The following is an 18,808-nucleotide window of genomic DNA, read 5'->3' on the forward strand; positions in this document are numbered from 1 at the left end:
CTAGGCCTGCAGCAAAACCCACGCACTGCACAGGGCCTTTGGCGATGTTCTGCAGGGGGATAGCAACAAGGCCTGGCCTGTGACCAGGCTCTGTGGCCAACTCCCCGCAGACAGCCACCAGGAGGCAACCAACCCCACTCCTTTGATAGTGCGTGGCGTGGGGTTAGTTGAGGGCTTGGCCTGCCGCCTGGCCCTGTATCCAAACCCCCAGCAGGCTGCCGACCCAAGTCCATGCACAGCCTTCGACGTGCACGGCATAGGTTTGGCCTCCGGGTCCCAGGGACCCGATCCCCCAAGGCTAAAACATATATATTAGGGGAAGGGGGCGTGCAGCCCCCATCCACAAGCATCAATTGGTTCAACTGACCCATCCCCGGGGCCAAAATACAATTAAGCAGGGGAGGTTTCATGCCGCCCCTCTCCCTGAGCCTTCTTGGGCCCCAAGCACCTCATCCCCTGGGTCCAAATGCAATGAAAAAAAAAGGCAAGGGTGGCATGGCTCCTCTCCATGAGCCTTCTTGGGCCCTGGGGACCCCATCCTCTGGCGCCAAAATCTGAGGGGAGAGGGGCATGCGGCCCCCCTTCTTGAGACCTAATGGACCCTGGGGACTGCACCCCCAGGGCCAAATACAATTTAAAAAAAGGGGAGGGGCTCTCTGGCCCTCCTCTCTGAGCACTAATAGGTCCTGGGGCATCTCTCAAAGCTTATTTCTTCTCTCTTTCTCAATCTCTTGCTCTCTTAAAGCTCCCTTTCGTTCTCTAATGCTCACTGATCATCTCTTCTGTCCTTTCCCAACTCTCTCTGATTATCTTCTTCTCAGCCCTCATTCTATTTGCTCTTTTGCTTTTATACCAGCAGCTGCACACCTCCTCACAAAGAAAATAAATGATCACGTTACCCCCACCATGAAACAAATCCACAGGCAAACTATCTCAAATTGCATTAAATTCAAATCATAGAGCATGCTCTACGATGTTGTGCCTTCAAACAATCCAGACTTTTTTAATGTGAACATTACGGTTATAACATCTGTACACATTATATTGGACTGTTATGGTATAGCCACATGTACAGCATCATTACTACACTATGACAATGTGTATTCCACTATTGACTGTTTCCATGGCGCGTTTCAGTTATATTCTCCTCTCTCTAGGGTGTTTCCATCGGTTCCTCTTCAGACACATCTATAGCCCATCAATGTTTCTCATATCATTTTTCCAGTAAGTATTGGCCCAGTGGGTCCCAGATATCTTTAGGACGGGAACTAGTGGGAGCAGCATGCTGTATACTTCAGATTGAGCGTTCCATCACACCAGATAATTTACCCATTCACCGCTGTCTGGAAACTTGGCCCTTCTGCGGCACATTGCAACTCTTTTCTTTGTCATGAGCACAGTTAAAGCGACATATTTCTAGGGTATTTACTCTACATGCCCCAATAGTGCCACAAGTGAGTATGTCTCCAGTTGAACCCCTGTCATGTCAGCAAATATATTAATTACATCTCCCTAGAACTGCTTCACCCCCAGAATTTCCCATGCCAGGTGATACAGTCCTGCTCCTTGGACAGCACCTCTGTTACCCCTATAGTCACCAGCCGGGCATACCCAATGGAGCGTGATATGCACCATGCAAATATTTTTAATGCATTAGCCTTTGTCTACCATTTGCGAAAATTCATTTTGTTTGGGTACAGCAATACGCCCACTGTTCCTCCAGGGTCTCCTGATCTATATCATGCACCATCTATTTATAGCATTATTCTGATATTCTGCTTTTGGCGTGCGTTGCATAGTCATGACCAACCTGGCACGGAGAACCTTCAATATCAATTGTGACAGTAGCTTCCACTCCTTTGGCTCTTCCAGGTGAGTGGGGAATACCCCGTAACATGGCTGTGGTATAAGTATATATCTTGTGCTCTATATAGGCCCAGAGCTTTATATTTCTGAATTCTCAAGAACTTACCCTCTCTACTCATGCCTCCCGGAGTGTGAAAATGTCTATTATGCAATCTCTGACCACCAGCTGGCTCAGCGGTCACTTAAAACTGAGGACTTTTGAGCAGCGGCATAAGTGGTGGGTATATCTCACCTACACCACCAACTTACGCTCGTCGCGATAAGGCCCACCCTGTGCAATCACTGTGTGTATTTCTTTTTTTGCCCTAGTGGGTGATTTCATAACAAGAGCTTTCAATGGGATTGGTGCTGCCAATTATCTCTCCATGTCATAATGCGGAGTCTTCCTTATATTATGAAGCAATGATGCGCAAATTGTGCTTAAGCTACCAAATAGTGAATAGAGTTCGGCTGCTCTCTGCCACCGTTTTTAGACTAAAATTACGTCTTTTGCACATTCTTATTATTTACTTGGTGTAAAATCTTGCTGCTATTTTTAAAATTTGTTCGAAGTAAACGCTGACATTAGGCCTGTGACTGTTAAAATATTTAATTACCTGTGCTGGGGGCTTTAAATAGAAATTGGGAAGTGAAGTGAACGTGTGGGAACTTTACTTGTGCTGTGACTCGACACCCCCGATCGCCATTTTGGAGCGGGGTGCGGTCTAGTGTTCCAAGACTGGAAGGTATAAAGAGGGACGCTGCGCGAGCGCGCAGTGGACGCGCCGCTGGCGCGCCGAAGGTGCGCCTAAGGCGAGCCCGTCCGCGACCCGGAGACGATCAGCGCCAGCCATGCTGCCGATTTACATCTAGGTAACTCTGAGACCTATTACCGTGCACTAGCATACAGCAGGAACCAACTGCTGATGCTGGATAGAGCTGTATTCCAATGTCCCCAACACTGTATATCCGCCGACTCCGAATCAGTGGTTTGTAAAAAATGTAATCGGAATTTTTCCTTTCAGTCAGATGGTGGTGACCATCGAGGTAGGACAGAGCATGCGGTGGAGTTGACAGAGGCCGGGATGATGGGAGGAAAGCTGTAAGCTATCCTTCTAAATATGAGGTCTATGAAGAAGCATGAGCTTCGGCTTTTTGACCTCCTCTCTGAGACACAGCTGGATGTAATGTTGCTAACGGAAACATAGCTAAATGAGGGATCTAACCCTACGATTGCCAGTGCACTCCCGCTAGACTATAGGATACTAAGGAAGGATAGATCTGGGGGTAGAGGAGGAGGGGTCGCGGTCATTTATAAACATCCATTGGTCTGCCAACCGATACCAATGACAGAACCGGAAGGAGCAGGGGGACTGGGCTTTTGTCTGATGGTTTCAGCCCATCTATCTATTGCTGGAGTTCTGATTTACCGCCCCCACGGGCCTGCCGGAAGGTTCTTGGAATCGATAGGCCATGCGATTACGCCTATTATGTCCAAATATGGACAGTGCCTGATTTTTGGGGACTTTAATATTCATTTTGACCAAGCGACTGACTCAGACACAACAAAACTCTGCAAACTATTAAACATTTTTAATTTGGCTCCATATGTAACACTTCCTACTCATGAAAAAGGACATATTTTAGATCAAATCTTTTCGACTACTGAATTGGAACCAATTGTTCCTGTGCGTATTGTTTTGTCGGATTACTTTCTGCTAAATTTTACAATTGGAAAGATGCCGTCCAAGTCTCAGTTTCATTATAAATATCGGCTGGAAAGTTTCAGATCCTTTAACCAAATGACACCCGTGGCTATAATTTCTATGCTTAGTCAACATCCTATACCAGTCAATGATAATCTGGAGCAAGATGTGTTTGCTCTGGAAAACTGGCTTTATGAGTGTAGCATGCAGCTAGCCCCCATTAAAACACGAGTGGCTAAACAAGGCCAAAACTCTGCACCATGGTTCAACAAGTCCCTAAGGAAAAGTAAAAGTGCTTGTAAAAATTTAGAACGCCGCTGGAGAAGGAATTTTGACCCTGCAGATAAATTAACATACAAAACGGTTTTGAAAGCTCATTATGTAAAGGTCCGCGCTGAGAAGAAACAATTTTTGGCAAGAAAAATTGAACAAGCAGATAACTGTGCTAAGGAATTGTTTAAGATTGTTAAGGATTTTACCGTTCCCTTAGCCTCTAAAAGTTCATTTACTCCCACGGACACTTGGACAAATGAAATCGCACAATATTTTTATTAAAAAATTCAAATAATTCAGGACTCTTTTGGCAGTCCCTGTCAGGATGTGATTAGCAGCTTGCATAGTTCCTCACATACAAGTCCCTCTAGTGAGAATACTTTAGTGGAGTTTGTGCCTATGCCTATGGCGACCTCACTTAAGATTATGAGAGCCCTAAAATCCGGTTCTCCGTCTGATCCCTGGCCGGCAAAAACACTGGCATCAATTGCTGAAGTAATCAATCCAGCAGTAAATAGAACACTCAACCTTTCTTTGTCCGAAGGAAGGATGCCCATAATTTGGAAGCACGGAAAAATTCTTCCGCTTTTAAAAAAAACATTAGCAGATCCACTGGTAGTCAGCAATTATCGACCTATATCTCTCCTACCTTTCTTCTCCAAGGTGATGGAGAAATATGTGAACACTATCGTTACAGATTTTATTGAAGGTAATCATATACTCCATCCGAGCCAATCGGGTTTTAGAGCGAACTACAGTACGGAAACCGCTCTACTAGAAATTGTAGAGACGTTTAAAAGTACCCTAGCCACAGGAGGAAAGGCGGTGCTGATATTACTGGATCTGTCGGCGGCTTTTGACACCGTGCCCCATGACCGCCTCCTTCACAGATTTAAGGAGAGTGGCATAGGGGGCACGGTGCACAGATGGTTTACTTCCTTTCTAGAAAATCGACAACAAACAGTCTGGGCCCCTCCTTTTTCTAGGCCCATTCAATCTTTTAATGTAGGGGTCCCGCATGGTTCGGTGCTAAGTCCAACCCTTTTCAATATATATATGGCCCCTCTCGCCGAAAAATATGGGGCAAAAGTTATATCATACGCAGATGATACTCAATTGCTATTCACCTGTGGGAAGGACGAGATGTTTAATGGCAATGAAGTTAATGTCTGCCTAACCGAGGTGTTCAACTGGTTTAAGCAAAACCAGTTGCTCTGCAATTCCGATAATTCAAAAATTATCTTTTTCGGGCATACTCTGGACGATGAGTGGCGCCAAATGGTGGCCTAAAAATCTTTCCCCCCCGGAGAAACCTGTCCTCACTGTGAAAAATTTAGGAGTAAAAATTGATTCTGATATGGTCATGAAGTCCCAGGTACAATCAACTGCAGGCACCTGTTTTGGACTATTAAAAATGATGAGGTATTTTCTCCCACTTCTCCCTATCTCGCATAGAAAAACTGTGGTCCAGGCCTTGATCATATCCAGGCTGGACTATGTAAATGTGTTGTATCTCGGCCTCCCGAACTATCTATTAAATTGTTTACAGGTGGTTCAAAATGCAGCAGCTAGGGCTGTACTCTCTGTCGGACCTAGAGCCCATATGTCTTCCCATCTGAACACCTTGCATTGGCTACCAGTAAGACAAAGGATTTTTTTTAAATCCCTGGTCTTAACTTTTAAGGCCTTGAATAATATTGGAGCCCCATATATTAGAAATAAAATTCAGCCCTACAAACCCTCTAGAACACTGTGTTCATCATTTCAACAACTGACAATTGTGCCTAAATTTCGCCGCTCATAAAGGCGGCCGCTCTTTTCAAGTGGTCGCTGCCAGATTATGGAATAGCCTTCCTCTTTTCCTTCGACAAGTATGCGATCTCCTCAACTTTAGACGAGGCTTAAAGACCTGGCTTTTCCAGAAATAGTGTGGATTTATCTTCTAAAATTTGGGGCTGCAGAGCCTCCTAGCTCATATGGCAACTGTATAGTTTTCGAAATTATTCTGGCTTGTGCTTTCTGATGCAGGAATGTCATTTTTATGATGGAAATGCACCTTGTCATTATTGTTGGTAGTCTATCCCATCTTTGAACATTAGTGGCTGTTTTACCCAAACATACCCCATGCGTAGTACTACAAAGAAAACACCCAAACAAGCTGCCTCGTTTTAGTATAAGAGCGCTTTGTCAAACAAATAAAATAATAAGACTTTTCATTATATACTCCAAGACTGTGCAATTAAGTACCCCACTGATTATTTACATCTCTACAAACTTTTTGAAAAGAGGTCAAATCTGAAATGTTCTATATTTTTCTTCCACCTCCTTCTTGACTTAGGTTCTCCTGCCCATCCTGCCTGCAGTTCTTTCCCCTCCCTTTAATCTGCTAAATGTCTCTACCTTCCCCCTAATTTACGCATACATTGTATTCACTAGGGTCGCATAAAATTATAAATTCGCCAGTTAAGTTTTTCAAAGTTGGCAAACAGTGCAGCTTCATGAAAAGAAAAGTACTGCATTCATTTGTGTCTGCAAAACATTCAACCAGAACAATCCTTTCTAAGAAGTAATGTTGCCCCCCCCCCCGCCGTTTCTCCACGAAATCTATGTTTTACAATTATTTATTACGTTACTTATTTTAAGCTTCACCAGTGTTGTGGTATTAGTGAACCTTTAAAAACAACTTCACAGAATTTACAAAACCCAAGTTCACAATTGTTTTTGCAGCCATGGAGTTCACATCACACCGGATCTATGTGAATGTCCTTACAGAGTCTGACCAGCTCCCTTTTCGAAAGCTCCTCAAACACGGTTGCTCCAACATGCCTCCCTATAAACCAGCTATTTCTTCCCTCTCTTGCTGCCAGCTGCCTCAGGGTAGCTATGCGCTCAATAAATGCCGTTTAAAGTCAATTAAATGCACACCTTTCTCATACCCGTCTACCTCTCGGCCAGTTCTATTGCAAAGATACCTTCAATAAAAACAAGCACTGGCAAAACCAGTGGGTCTGTCTATTGAATGCTAATGCATGTCGATTGCATCTGTGCATGCTTGTGTCTCCATGCATTACCACCCCAAAGCCAGACCTACTGCCTTCACCAATGATTGATTTATTTGAAGTTGCTGGACTGTGCACTCTTATGTATGAGTGTGTGCATAATCAGATATGTGTTTGTTTGTCTGACACTCACGTGATTCGTGACTAAAATATAAAAAGCCTGCGGCACTGAAAAGACAAAAAGCTTGCTTTCGGAACACAAGGCATGTATGAGATACATGTTTTAATGTATGATAATTCAGTGTACTATTTAGAAGTAAAATAGTCCATAATGCAATACCAAGCAACCACTCAGTAGGTGGCAGAATGATACATGAAAGAGCCAATAGCATGAGGTGAGATAGAAACTGTCTTTTGGGTGGAGCTAAATCTCACTCTGCGTGTATATTTTAGAGAATTGATAACAATAGGTCTTGCAGGCAGTTGCCCTGTCAAGCCAGACAAAATAAAATAAAAGTTTAATTTCCTCTCTCTGCCTTCCTTCCTTCTTGCTTCGCTTTCTCTGTCTAGCTTTCTCTTCCTTTCCATCCCTCCTGAGACCTCACTTGCCATGGCTGCTTCTCGTGAATGAGAGGGCTTTTTATAGCACAATGCTGCAAGGTAGACACCATCGAAGTGCTCCCTTGCTTCAGAAGAGACGGTGTGCTTGTCAGACAAATAGTGCTTTAGTTTTTGCCAAGGTCAAAGGGTGTGGCTGCCTGTCTCCCTTCGGATTTGCAGGACGAATGTACAGGGATGTCGATTCCTAAAATTCACATATCGTGCATTAGGGCAAACCAGAGTTAGCAGATGCTTCCCCTGGATACACCCATTGACATGCATCAGGATGTAAAGAAGCATTTTGTTGAATGGGAACAGAGGGCTTGTAGAGTAAGAAGAGGGCTTTGCTTTGTTATGGATTATTTCATGTATTTTCCTTGGGTAAAGCAGAGGGTACTCAAGGGTAGTGATGCTTTGATGGTGAGTCACTGGGGGTGCGAATGAAAGAACCCTGCCACAGGTCTGTTATTCGGGACCCCTTGGATACATGAGATCTGATATTTAGATGAGCCAAAGATGAAGGTGTTTGTGCTACATCAAAAAATACTAATTGTGGCGGTGCTGGCTACTACCACCTTGTCATCTGGGGATGAAAGGGTCACATTTAAGGAGATGGAAGAACGGACACGAGGAACCGACTACTGTGGATCATCCGATTTGGTCATTCCTGAAACAAAGGTGTTTCCAATATATTTGTGTTTGGAGTCAGCAGAAGGTCCGTCTCAGTAAGTGGCCCAATGAAGGGTCTGAGGTGCAGTTGGAGTTGGGGATCAGTAGCTCTATTTTCAAGCAATTTAGTTCAGAAAGCTGAACAGCCGCGGCCCGTGGAGGGAGTTCCGTGGGGCGGAAAGGCGGGGCGGGGGAGGTACAGGGTGGGGGGTACTAAAAACCGGAATATGGATAATTGGAGGTAAGTAAACAATTAATTAAATAAAACAAATTTGGTTGCGCGACCTGCAAATCAATAAATACCAGTCTCGGTTCTCCTGAGTCATGCAACAATCTGCTCTGCTGAACTTCATGGGATCAGAGGTGTAGCAAGGGTGGCTTGGGCTCTAATGCAAACATGGACAATGGCGTCACAAGCGCAGTTGCTAAGAATTAAGTACCGGTGCTGAGCACCGGAAACCATTGGCTCAAATTAAGCACTGATTGCCAGCCCCAGCCGTGGCTGATAAGTTGATGAGGGACGATCCATGACGGATTTTGGACTCATCCACATGAGATACATTTACATGCAGTGGTTCAAAATTGGAATCAGTTTTCCTGAAAATGTGGTACATACCCGTCCCTTGTAGACCAACATTTTAGACCCCTAGATGATAACCTCGAAAAGACACCATAGTTTGATAAAGCTGTGTATGCAACAAGGATTCAAAGTATTGAAAAACGTTTTCCCATTCCTAAATTAATATATACATTTTTAGACATTCTAGCGGGCTAGGGCAGTTTAACTACAACCCGGGCCTTACTTGCCATTAATGGGGTATGTTGTGAAACCTTGGTTAGTTTGCAGGTAGAGTCACCTGGGGGGGGACGGAAAAAAAAACACTTACCTTTTGCCGGCCGCTATCTCTCCTCTGCTACGGTCCCTTCCCACGCCGTCTTCTCCTTAGCTTCGGCAGAAGGGACACAGGGCTCCTCCCCAAAGCCAATCACAATGCTGCAATGTAGCATTGTGATTGGCCTGAGTACCATGGTTCGGCGATCAAATGGGGAAAGGGAGCCTGGGCATGTTCTTTACTAGGCTGTGTAATACGGCCTGGTGGGGAACATGCAAATTGCGCATGACTGTTTCGCCAGCCCTCTTCAGCCAGCCAAATAGTCATGCACACATAGGGAGTGTAAACCACTCCTCCTCTTGTGATCCCAGCCCCGCCCAAATCTAGCCACGTAGTGAAAAATAAAATGACAATAACGGGGTTATAATCATTTTTATTTTTTCTTTCTCCTGCTCTCAGAGCAGTGGGGCGGCGCTCCTCCGCCTTAGGGGAGGAGCCAACCCTGCTGCCAGGGCTCCTTGTGTCTAGTCCGGGGCTTTCATTTATTTTACCCAATCTATGGCTTCGAGGAGTTGCCGTCACATTTCTTTTCTAGTGAACCTATTTGATCAGCACGCCTGCAAACAGTGATTTGTTTAACAGAAGACAGGGTCTGGAACGGATGTGTTCTGGTGAATGGACGCCGTTGCACTTCTCCTTTTAACCAAAATCAATGCTTGGCAGATCATTGCCTTGACTCCATCACTGGGGGTTGAAGGGATGGAGCAGTAGAAGGTGTATTTATATATCACTCCTTCACCCATGGGGGTTGCTTGGCGCTGTATAATAGATGCTTATTGTTACCCAACTCAAAGGACCTCGTTTTATTACGCCCAGAAGAATGAAAGGTGAAGATGTAAGGTTGAGACAATCAGGCAAACCACAGATCCTGGCAATGGGTGTATTATCCCACTGAACCCTCTTTCTAGTTAAGCGAGCTGCCGACATAATCACCTGCCTCGACACAGAGAGAGTTGGCGACAGGCCTTTGTCTATGAAAGCTAACTAGAGTTGGGGCAGAGTCAGTATTATGAAAGGGAAACAGCAGGTGCTCCTGCAAATACCCGTATGGTCACCTGGCGTGTGACTGATACATTCCCAGCCCTGTCAACCTGTGAGAAAACCTAATCACACTCAGTAACTTATTTTCAAAAGCATCCATGCATGTAGAAGATGCTGACCTCTTACCCGGTTCAACAACGCTTGTAAACTGTCTCTTAACTATTTTTTTCGTTATGATCCCTCCTCCTGGCTACAACCCTGGAAGGTATGGAATGGAAGGTACATTTATATAGCGCAGCTATCACTCCAGGGAGCATCTTGGCGCTAGATGTCAACATAGATGGAACATGTTGGCTACTGCTGTTGTTCGAAGGATCCTGTGCATATTATACTAAGGCTTTGTATGCAGTGTCTGTAAGAGAGAAGACCCAAGTCTTCAGGGCTTTCCTGAAGAGTTTTTCTGTTGAAATTTGCCAAAGCTGCGGTGGCAATTTATTCCATGCCCTGGAGCCGATTACAGCGAGGGATTTCCCGCCCTTGCCGGAGAGCCTGAATTTAGGGATCACTAGGAGATTTTGATTAGAGGACCTTAGGCTGCGGACAGGATGATAGCGCCTGAAGCTGTTGGACAAATACCTGGGTCCTCGCGAGTGAAAGGCTCTGAAAGTGATGACCAGGATTTTGAAGAGGATACGCTTATGTATTGGTAACCAGTGGAGAATAGTAAGGGCTGCCGAGGCCGAAGACTTTCTAGGCCAGCCCAGGACTAAACGGGCGGTTGCGTGCTGGACCATCTGTAGTCAGTGGAGTACAGATTTATTTGCTCCTGCATACAGCCTGTTACAGTAGTCCAGCCTGGATGTTATGAGTGCAACCGCTACCGCTTTCCTTGCTGGAAGGGGAAGGAGGTCAAAGAACTTTCTGAGGGTTCTAATGATATGAAAGCAGGTGCCTGCCACGGCCACTGCCTGTTGCTTAAATGATAAAGCATCATCGAACTTGATGCCTAGGTTACGGGCAGAGGGGATGGTGTTTGGGGGGGCTTCGGCGTCTTCAGGCCACCATTGTTTGGGAGAAAACAAATTTTGTGGGCCGAAAGGCAGGATTTCTGTTTTCCCCGAGTTGCATTTAAGATGGTTGCACTTCATCCACTCAAAAGTGGCAGTGAGGCAGTTTTTAAGGTTCTCTTCAGCTCCAGGCAGCTCTCTGTCCAACACCAGAATGAGCTGCGTATCGTCGGCGTATGAGATTGTGCTGATCTGATAGGAGGAAATCAGCTCGATCAGGGGAACCATATATAGGTTGAAAAGTACAGGGCTAAGGCTAGAGCCCTGTGGGACCCCTGCGCTGATGTATTTTTCCTCGGAACTGAATTCCCCTAGCACTGTAACTTGACGTCTGTGGCCAAGAAAGTTCTTGAACCAAGTCAACGCCACCTCTCTTATTCCTGAGTTGAAAAGACGATCACTCAGGATGGAGTGCGAGACCGTGTCGAAGGCTGCCGACAGATCAAGCAAGATCAGGACAGCCTTCTTCCCTTGGTCCAGAGCCGTTCGCAGGGTCTCTGCTGTGAATAGAAGGGCAGATTCGGTTGAATGTTTAGCCCTGAAGCCAGATTGGTTGGCATGCAAGATGTTGTTTTTTTTCCAAAAATTCTGTAAGTTTTTATTGACAAATGCTTCCGTCAATTTAAACAACAGCGGGAGCAGCGAGATGGGACGGAGGTTAGAGAGGATGGTCGGATCAGGCAGGGGCTTCTTTTGGAGGGGCTTGACAGCTGCTAACTTCCATTCACTAGGGATTTCAGCCGAGGAAAGTGAAGAATTAATAATGGTGTTGATGATAGGGTTTACCACATTAACCAAAGCTTGTAGGAACGAGGGGGGGCAGGGGTCAAAAGGGCATCCGGATTTACTCAGGAGAATAGCCTGATGAGACTCTTCTAGGGAGATGGGGGCAAATAGGCAGGGCATGTTGATATTTTCCTGGATTGGCTCACTCATACCAGTTTCTACGGCGGTCAATATAGGTTTTGGGAAATCCTTGACCAGATCTTGGATTTTCTTTTCAAAAAAGTTGGCAATGGAATTACAAAGAGGCAGGGATAGTGGGATTTCCTGTGAGAGGACCTTGGGGTTAGTGAAACTGTTAACAATTTTAAAAATTGCTTTTTGGCCATTCTCTGAGGAGGAGATTGCCTCTAGGTAGTAGGCTTTTTTAGCCCGCTTGATTGAGATATGGTACTGTCTCCGTGCTGTTTTATTGGTGAGACAGTCGTTAGCCTCATAGTTTCTGCGCCAGCGGCGTTCCAGTGATCTAACTTTGCCTAGTTCCAATTTTAGCGCGTGTGAGAACCATGGGGCACTCTTTTTGTTTTTGGTGGATCGGCGATTATTGTTTAAGCTTGTTGGACCAGAGGATTTGTTAAGTGAAATTATCCATTCACAAAACAACTGATTGTCTATTGAGGTGTGGCCAGTTAGTGTCGGTTTGCTACTTGTTACTTTCTCTAGGAGATCAGGCTGGATAAGTGTTTTTTTCCAGTCAGGTTTAGAGCTCCTGGTGATTTTCCTAGCGATTAAGCTAGAGGCATTGTTCCCCAGTGACAAGTCAAATGGGACAAATATATGGTCTGACCAGGTTTGGATACTGGGGGGTTTAATTGTCATAGCATCAGAGTTAGAACAGATACAGTCCAATATATGTCCTGCAGTATGAGTGGGTTCCCGTGTCAACAGTTTCAGGCCAAGGATGTTGATTATATCCATGAAGCAGGCTACTCCTGGTCCTTCCGGGGAGTCCAGATGGAGATTGAAATCTCCCAGTAGCGTAAAGTGAGCGAATCTGACCGTACGCTCGCTCAGAACGTCACCAACGCTATCCAGGAAATCATTAGGCTGGCCCGGAGGACGATATATCAGGGCACCAGAAAATGTGAAAGAATCATGGATATGTAAGCAGAAGCCCAAGGCCTCTGCTCCCTTAATGTCTGGTAACTCAAATGTAGTACATTTCAGGGTATCACGATGGATGATGGCCAGGCCCCTCCCCGTTTATTCTGTCTATCCAGATGTTGAATCAGGAAACCTTGCGGGACGGCCAGTGCTATATGAGGATTGCACCATGCCTTAAGCCAGGTTTCTGTGATGAGGAGCCAATCTAAGTCCCCCTCTGTGATCAAGTCATGAATGTGCAGGGCATTTTTGCACAGTGACCTAGCGTTAATGAGCCCCCCTTTCAGGACAGAAGGCCGTGAGTTAACATTGGGTACTGGTTCCGGGGCGCATATGGCTTTACAGTACTGACAGCCGACGGGGCCTACCCATGTGTCGGGATTAAGCGCGTTGTTGCAGAGTGTAGGGTGTTTGTTAAAAGCAAGTACGCGTTCCCTTGACATACCAGGGTGTGTTTGTTGGTGGGAAGTATACCTGGGCCCTGGCGCCTTCCTGGCGCTGATGGGCGCAGACGGGCAGGACTCTGGCACGACTCCGGCGCAGACCCGGCGCGACCGCTGCTCGCGTCCGCTGCGCGGAGGCATGACCTTCCTCTTTTATACTGTCCACTGGGGAGCGTCTGATGCTTTCCCCAACCAAAAATGGCCGCCGCGGTTTTAATCACGCCGGGGATGGAAGGTGTCCTCAGCGCCTAAGTCGGCTGGGACAGACCCGGCAAGCGTGCAGATCTGGAGGTGAGGAGGTGCTGAGACCGCGCTAGGGGGTCCAAGCAGGGTGGGGGATAGCGGATTTAAGGGTGCAAAGTAAAAGGCTTTGTCAGTCAAGCCACACGTTACACACACAGCAATATAAAACAAAGAGCACACAATAATTACAAATGGCACAGCTACCTCCCGGCTTCCGCCTCAGGAGGGAATCGAACGCGCAGTGGAGGGCCCAGCACGGGAGCCTCTTTTATACTGTCCACTGGGGAGCGTCTGATGCTTTCCCCAACCAAAAATGGCCGCCACGGTTTTAATCACGCCCGGGGATGGAAGGTGTCCTCAGCGCCTAAGTCGGCTGGGACAGACCTGGCAAGCTTGCAGATCTGGAGGTGAGGAGGTGCTGAGACCGCGCTAGGGGGTCCAAGCAGGGTGGGGGATAGCGGATTTAAGGGTGCAAAGTAAAAGGCTTTGTCAGTCAAGCCACACGTTACACACACAGCAATATAAAACAAAGAGCACACAATAATTACAAATGGCACAGCTACCTCCCGGCTTCCGCCTCAGGAGGGAATCGAACGCGCAGTGGAGGGCCAGCACGGGAGCCTCTTTTATACTGTCCACTGGGGAGCGTCTGACGCTTTCCCCAACCAAAAATGGCCGCCGCGGTTTTAATCACGCCCGGGGATGGAAGGTGTCCTCAGCGCCTAAGTCGGCTGGGACAGACCCGGCAAGCGTGCAGATCTAGAGGTGAGGAGGTGCTGAGACCGCGCTAGGGGGTCCAAGCAGGGTGGGGGATAGCGGATTTAAGGGTGCAAAGTAAAAGGCTTTGTCAGTCAAGCCACACGTTACACACACAGCAATATAAAACAAAGAGCACACAATAATTACAAATGGCACAGCTACCTCCCGGCTTCCGCCTCAGGAGGGAATCGAACGCGCAGTGGAGGGCCCAGCACGGGAGCCTCTTTTATACTGTCCACTGGGGAACGTCTGACGCTTTCCCCAACCAAAAATGGCCGCCGCGGTTTTAATCACGCCCGGGGATGGAAGGTGTCCTCAGCGCCTAAGTCGGCTGGGACAGACCCGGCAAGCGTGCAGATCTGGAGGTGAGGAGGTGCTGAGACCGCGCTGGGGGGTCCAAGCAGGGTGGGGGATAGCGGATTTAAGGGTGCAAAGTAAAAGGCTTTGTCAGTCAAGCCACACGTTCACACACAGCAATATAAAACAAAGAGCACACAATAATGTGCAGCAACCCTGTGTGGACATTTCTCTTTTCCAAATTAAGGGCCAGGTGTACAAATGCATTTACTGGTGCAAACCCTGCGATTCATTCAATGGAAGGCTTTGTCATGAGTAAATGTTTTTTCAAATGTGCTAAACCCATTAAAAAATTTGTTAAGGAATTCGTACCAAATAGATATTTGGAAGGGGTGTGTTTAGGGGGCACCCCTCCCAAACACCCATTTCTTACGGTATGTATTAATGTTTTGCAACTGAAATCCGGTCACAAAACATTATATTTCACCCACTACTGAAATGTTGCTGCAACCCATTCGCAAACAGGAGGTTCCCCTTTGTAAATGGTCAAAAAACATTTTGTAGGGGTAGGCAGTGGTCCATAGAGTAGGCAGTAGTCCATTGGTCCACAGCCTATTCTTGTAAAAGTTTTTTAAAGTTTTTTTTTTTAAACAGCCCTTTAAGAAAAATGAGCTACATTGCAAAAATATTTTATTTAAGACCAATCACAGACATGGTGGTCTGTTGACCCCAGCATGCCACCATCCTTGTGATGGCAACAAATTGTAGTGGGCCACAATTTGCGACCTACTTCATTAATATGCATGTGGTCGGTCAGATTCCGATCCCCATGTTTCAGATTTTTAAGAACAGATCTATTAGCACATCTTTACTGGTCACAAAAATACTGATGGCAAATTGTGGCCAGTATTTTGCGACCAGTAAATAGTACACCAGGGCCTAACTTCTTTTAACCCGACTTCAGAGTACCTCTAGGTGTTTCTGATTTCTTCTTTTAGCTCATATCAGAGACTCAATAGATGTGGCAGCAAGTGGAGAGGAGGAGCCCAGACAGCACCATATTTCAATCCAAAGTGCATTTAATAATGCCTCTCTTTCAGAGGCCGCTGCTCTGCTGCACAGCTTCTATCAAAAGCCCCAATTATACAAATTGGTCCCAGTTTGAAATGAGGCGGTGTATGAACGTTTAGTATTAAAATGGGTTTTATTTCACTAATGGCGTGCTGCTAGGGGGGCAGTGCTTAAAGGACACACGAGTCTTTTAGTACAAAATGACTTGCAATATATTGCGTTCCCAAAAGATCCAGGAAGCTGCGTTTTCATGGATGTAGAGGAGAATGGCTGCAAAGTGAGACCGGCAGAGAGAGAGGTGGAGAGAAACAGAGAAATAGGAAGAGAGGGAGAGAAAAAGGAAGAAAATTACCTTTAAGTATTAATAATATACATATTAAGACACTGAAATGTTGTTTTACAGTATAAAGTCAAACATCAAGGTATTTAATATTGCAAAAAGAGGGTGGGAGCAAGCTCTTTCACACCTCTGCACTCAGTTTGCCCCAATGCATCATGGTAAATGCAGTGGATAACACTTACTTCAGTGACGCTCTTTATTTTATCACCATTGTAGGTGAAGTGGTGCTGTGTATCTCTAGATGCGTGATTTAGGATTTTTCGGGTGCTGAAAATACTGCCCAAAGTCTTCTCAGGTCTTTCCACCACTCACTGGGCACAGGTGCATCAATCAGAGCTCGTCAGCTCATTAGCTCAAGGGGGCCTTTTTAAACAAAAAGAGGGTGGGAGTACCCTGCCTCATGGTAAATGCAGTGCATGATGACACTTACTTCAGTGACAGTGTTTAGTTTGTCACAAACAATGTGTTGCCCTCTACTGAATTAGGACAACTCATGTGAATTAATTTGAACCACACATATTGACTTAAAAGCAAGCTATGCAGTCGCCTGTTGCGATAATTCCAGGTAACAATCAAATATCAAATTGTAAATACTATAGGTGTAAAGTACATACATAAAAGTATGACTCCATAGTTTGCTGTCTGATATTGCCCTAATTGCATACTGAGTGAATTGTACATTGCTGGATGAAAGCAAGGATGCTGGCCCTGAATACAGCTAAAACCAACATTTTGTACTTCCTGGTATAATCCAATTTGTCTGCCCAGCAAAGCAATATTAAGGGGTTTGGTGCGATCATGAGATCACGATATCTAACCACATATCCGAAGTGTTATTAAACCGCAACTATCAATTTCGACTGCCAAACAATATCTTGCATTTCTTGAGCCAGCACTGAGGATAACCTTTGTCAGAAGTGTTGTTCTGGTCAGGATTAAGCCATTTCAATCTACTTCCTTCTATGAGCATTAGCCATGGTTTGGCTGCGGGGCCTTACACCAGCCTTGGCTGAATTTAATTTGTTCCCAAATTCAAGGAGGAAGATATTCAGGCAGTTCTACAGCCTCAATAAGGAATGTATGTCAATTATTCTGGATATCTTGGAGCAGTCATAATATTGGCGGATAGTCTGAGGAGGACACAAAACATTGGCAAAATGCAGGACCAAGCTTTTCAATGCTCTGCTGACTCAGAGTGGAAAGCCCATCTTGAACATCTCCAGCTCTAGATTTCATAATGCATAACCACCGTTTATTGTCCAAGTTTAAATGCTTAGAATAGCTATTTTAAGCTAAAACATGTGAAAGTCACCTTCTTAAAACCTACTGATAACATATATAAGTGATAACTGAAATTTCTATCAGCACTGTTTGCAACAATCTATGATTGAGAGGCGTCAACATTGTTACCACAAATGTGGGTAGGTGTTGCAGGTGATAAGCACCCACATGGTCAGCAAGACATACCATTGCCTTGCTAAAACATAATGCATTGCATTTGATTCTCTCACTGAATCTTTCTTGGTGACTAGCTCGGACCATATCCCTTCATTTGAAAAAGCTCAATTGACATTTAAGGAGACCTCCTGCTATGTCTATGTTCTCACTATGTGCCACGCTGTTGCTAATGATGAGATGATTTTAATATGTTGAGTTTTCAAATGAAAAAAATTATATTAAAAAGAGAGACCACTTGCTGAGAAAACAAATGAATTCCTCAGGTGTTCAGTGATTTTGTGTCTGCTTTGTGAATAAATGGATCCTATATGATGTTATTCATTGCAGAGAAAAAATGGAAAAACATTTTTCGGTTTTATACACAGAAAAAGTCTGAGACGTTATCCCCAGTGACAATCTTCTTTCTGCTTTCCTTCCACAGTATTGGATCAATGAATACACCTCCACATTGGGCATCGGAGTGTTCCATTCAGGCATCGAGATCTATGGTAGAGGTAAGAGAACATTTCTATCTATATGTAACTTATGCTTCAACACACTTAAACCACAATTCTACTTCTGGTAGAAATTGTGGGATAAGTTGAGCTACCCTGATTTGAGTCAACACCTTGATTTGAGTCAACATTCAACCCACAACATTTGCCTTTGGAAAGTGCTTTGTAGTTTATTCATGCCACTTGTAGGAAAGACCATTCATACCCACAGACGTCTAAAGTGCCAAGGTGTGAATACGTCATCTCCTAAAAAACCATGGTCATCCTCAGTTCTTCTAAGTCATCAGCTACAACAATCTTGCATAAGGCAACATCAGACCAAATAGTGCACCTACAGCGCTGGCAATATGCACAAACCAAACCCTCTGAAAAATATCAAACATCTTACCCACCTCGAGCCCCATATGGCACTGTACAATGCAAAACACAATACTGCATTACAGCATCACATATTGCATCTCGGTAACTCTCATCCTACCACTGGACACACTAGTCCTCAGCATACTACCTCACATCCCACATCCCACCTTCCAGCCCTTCATGCCTTATCACATGACACAACAATATTCTACACAGTTTACAACATACCTCAATTTACCACTCCACATCTTACCAAAAATCTACCACACCCAAAATACACTATCACGCCGTGGCATACTGCAGTACCCCAACTATACTACAACACGGCAAGTATAATAGAACACTGCAACCATGCCATAGCACACCATACTGTTCACCACGCATTAAACACTGTATTGCAACACACCACTCTATATAATTTCC

General features: G+C 45.3%; 1 protein-coding gene across 1 annotated transcript in view; it reads left to right on the forward strand.

Annotated features, from left to right (window-relative positions):
* The window catches only part of LOC146799556 (deubiquitinase DESI2-like), a 324,800-nt gene that overhangs the window by 192,272 nt on the left and 113,720 nt on the right, over positions 1 to 18,808 (forward strand). The window contains exon 2 of the mRNA XM_085627126.1: positions 17,953 to 18,025. Coding sequence (XP_085483252.1) covers positions 17,953 to 18,025 — 73 coding nt within the window. The remainder of the gene's footprint in view (positions 1 to 17,952; positions 18,026 to 18,808) is intronic.

The sequence above is a fragment of the Triturus cristatus genome, chromosome 9 (genome assembly GCF_964204655.1).
Source record: "Triturus cristatus chromosome 9, aTriCri1.1, whole genome shotgun sequence".
Taxonomy (NCBI): Eukaryota; Metazoa; Chordata; class Amphibia; order Caudata; family Salamandridae; genus Triturus; species Triturus cristatus.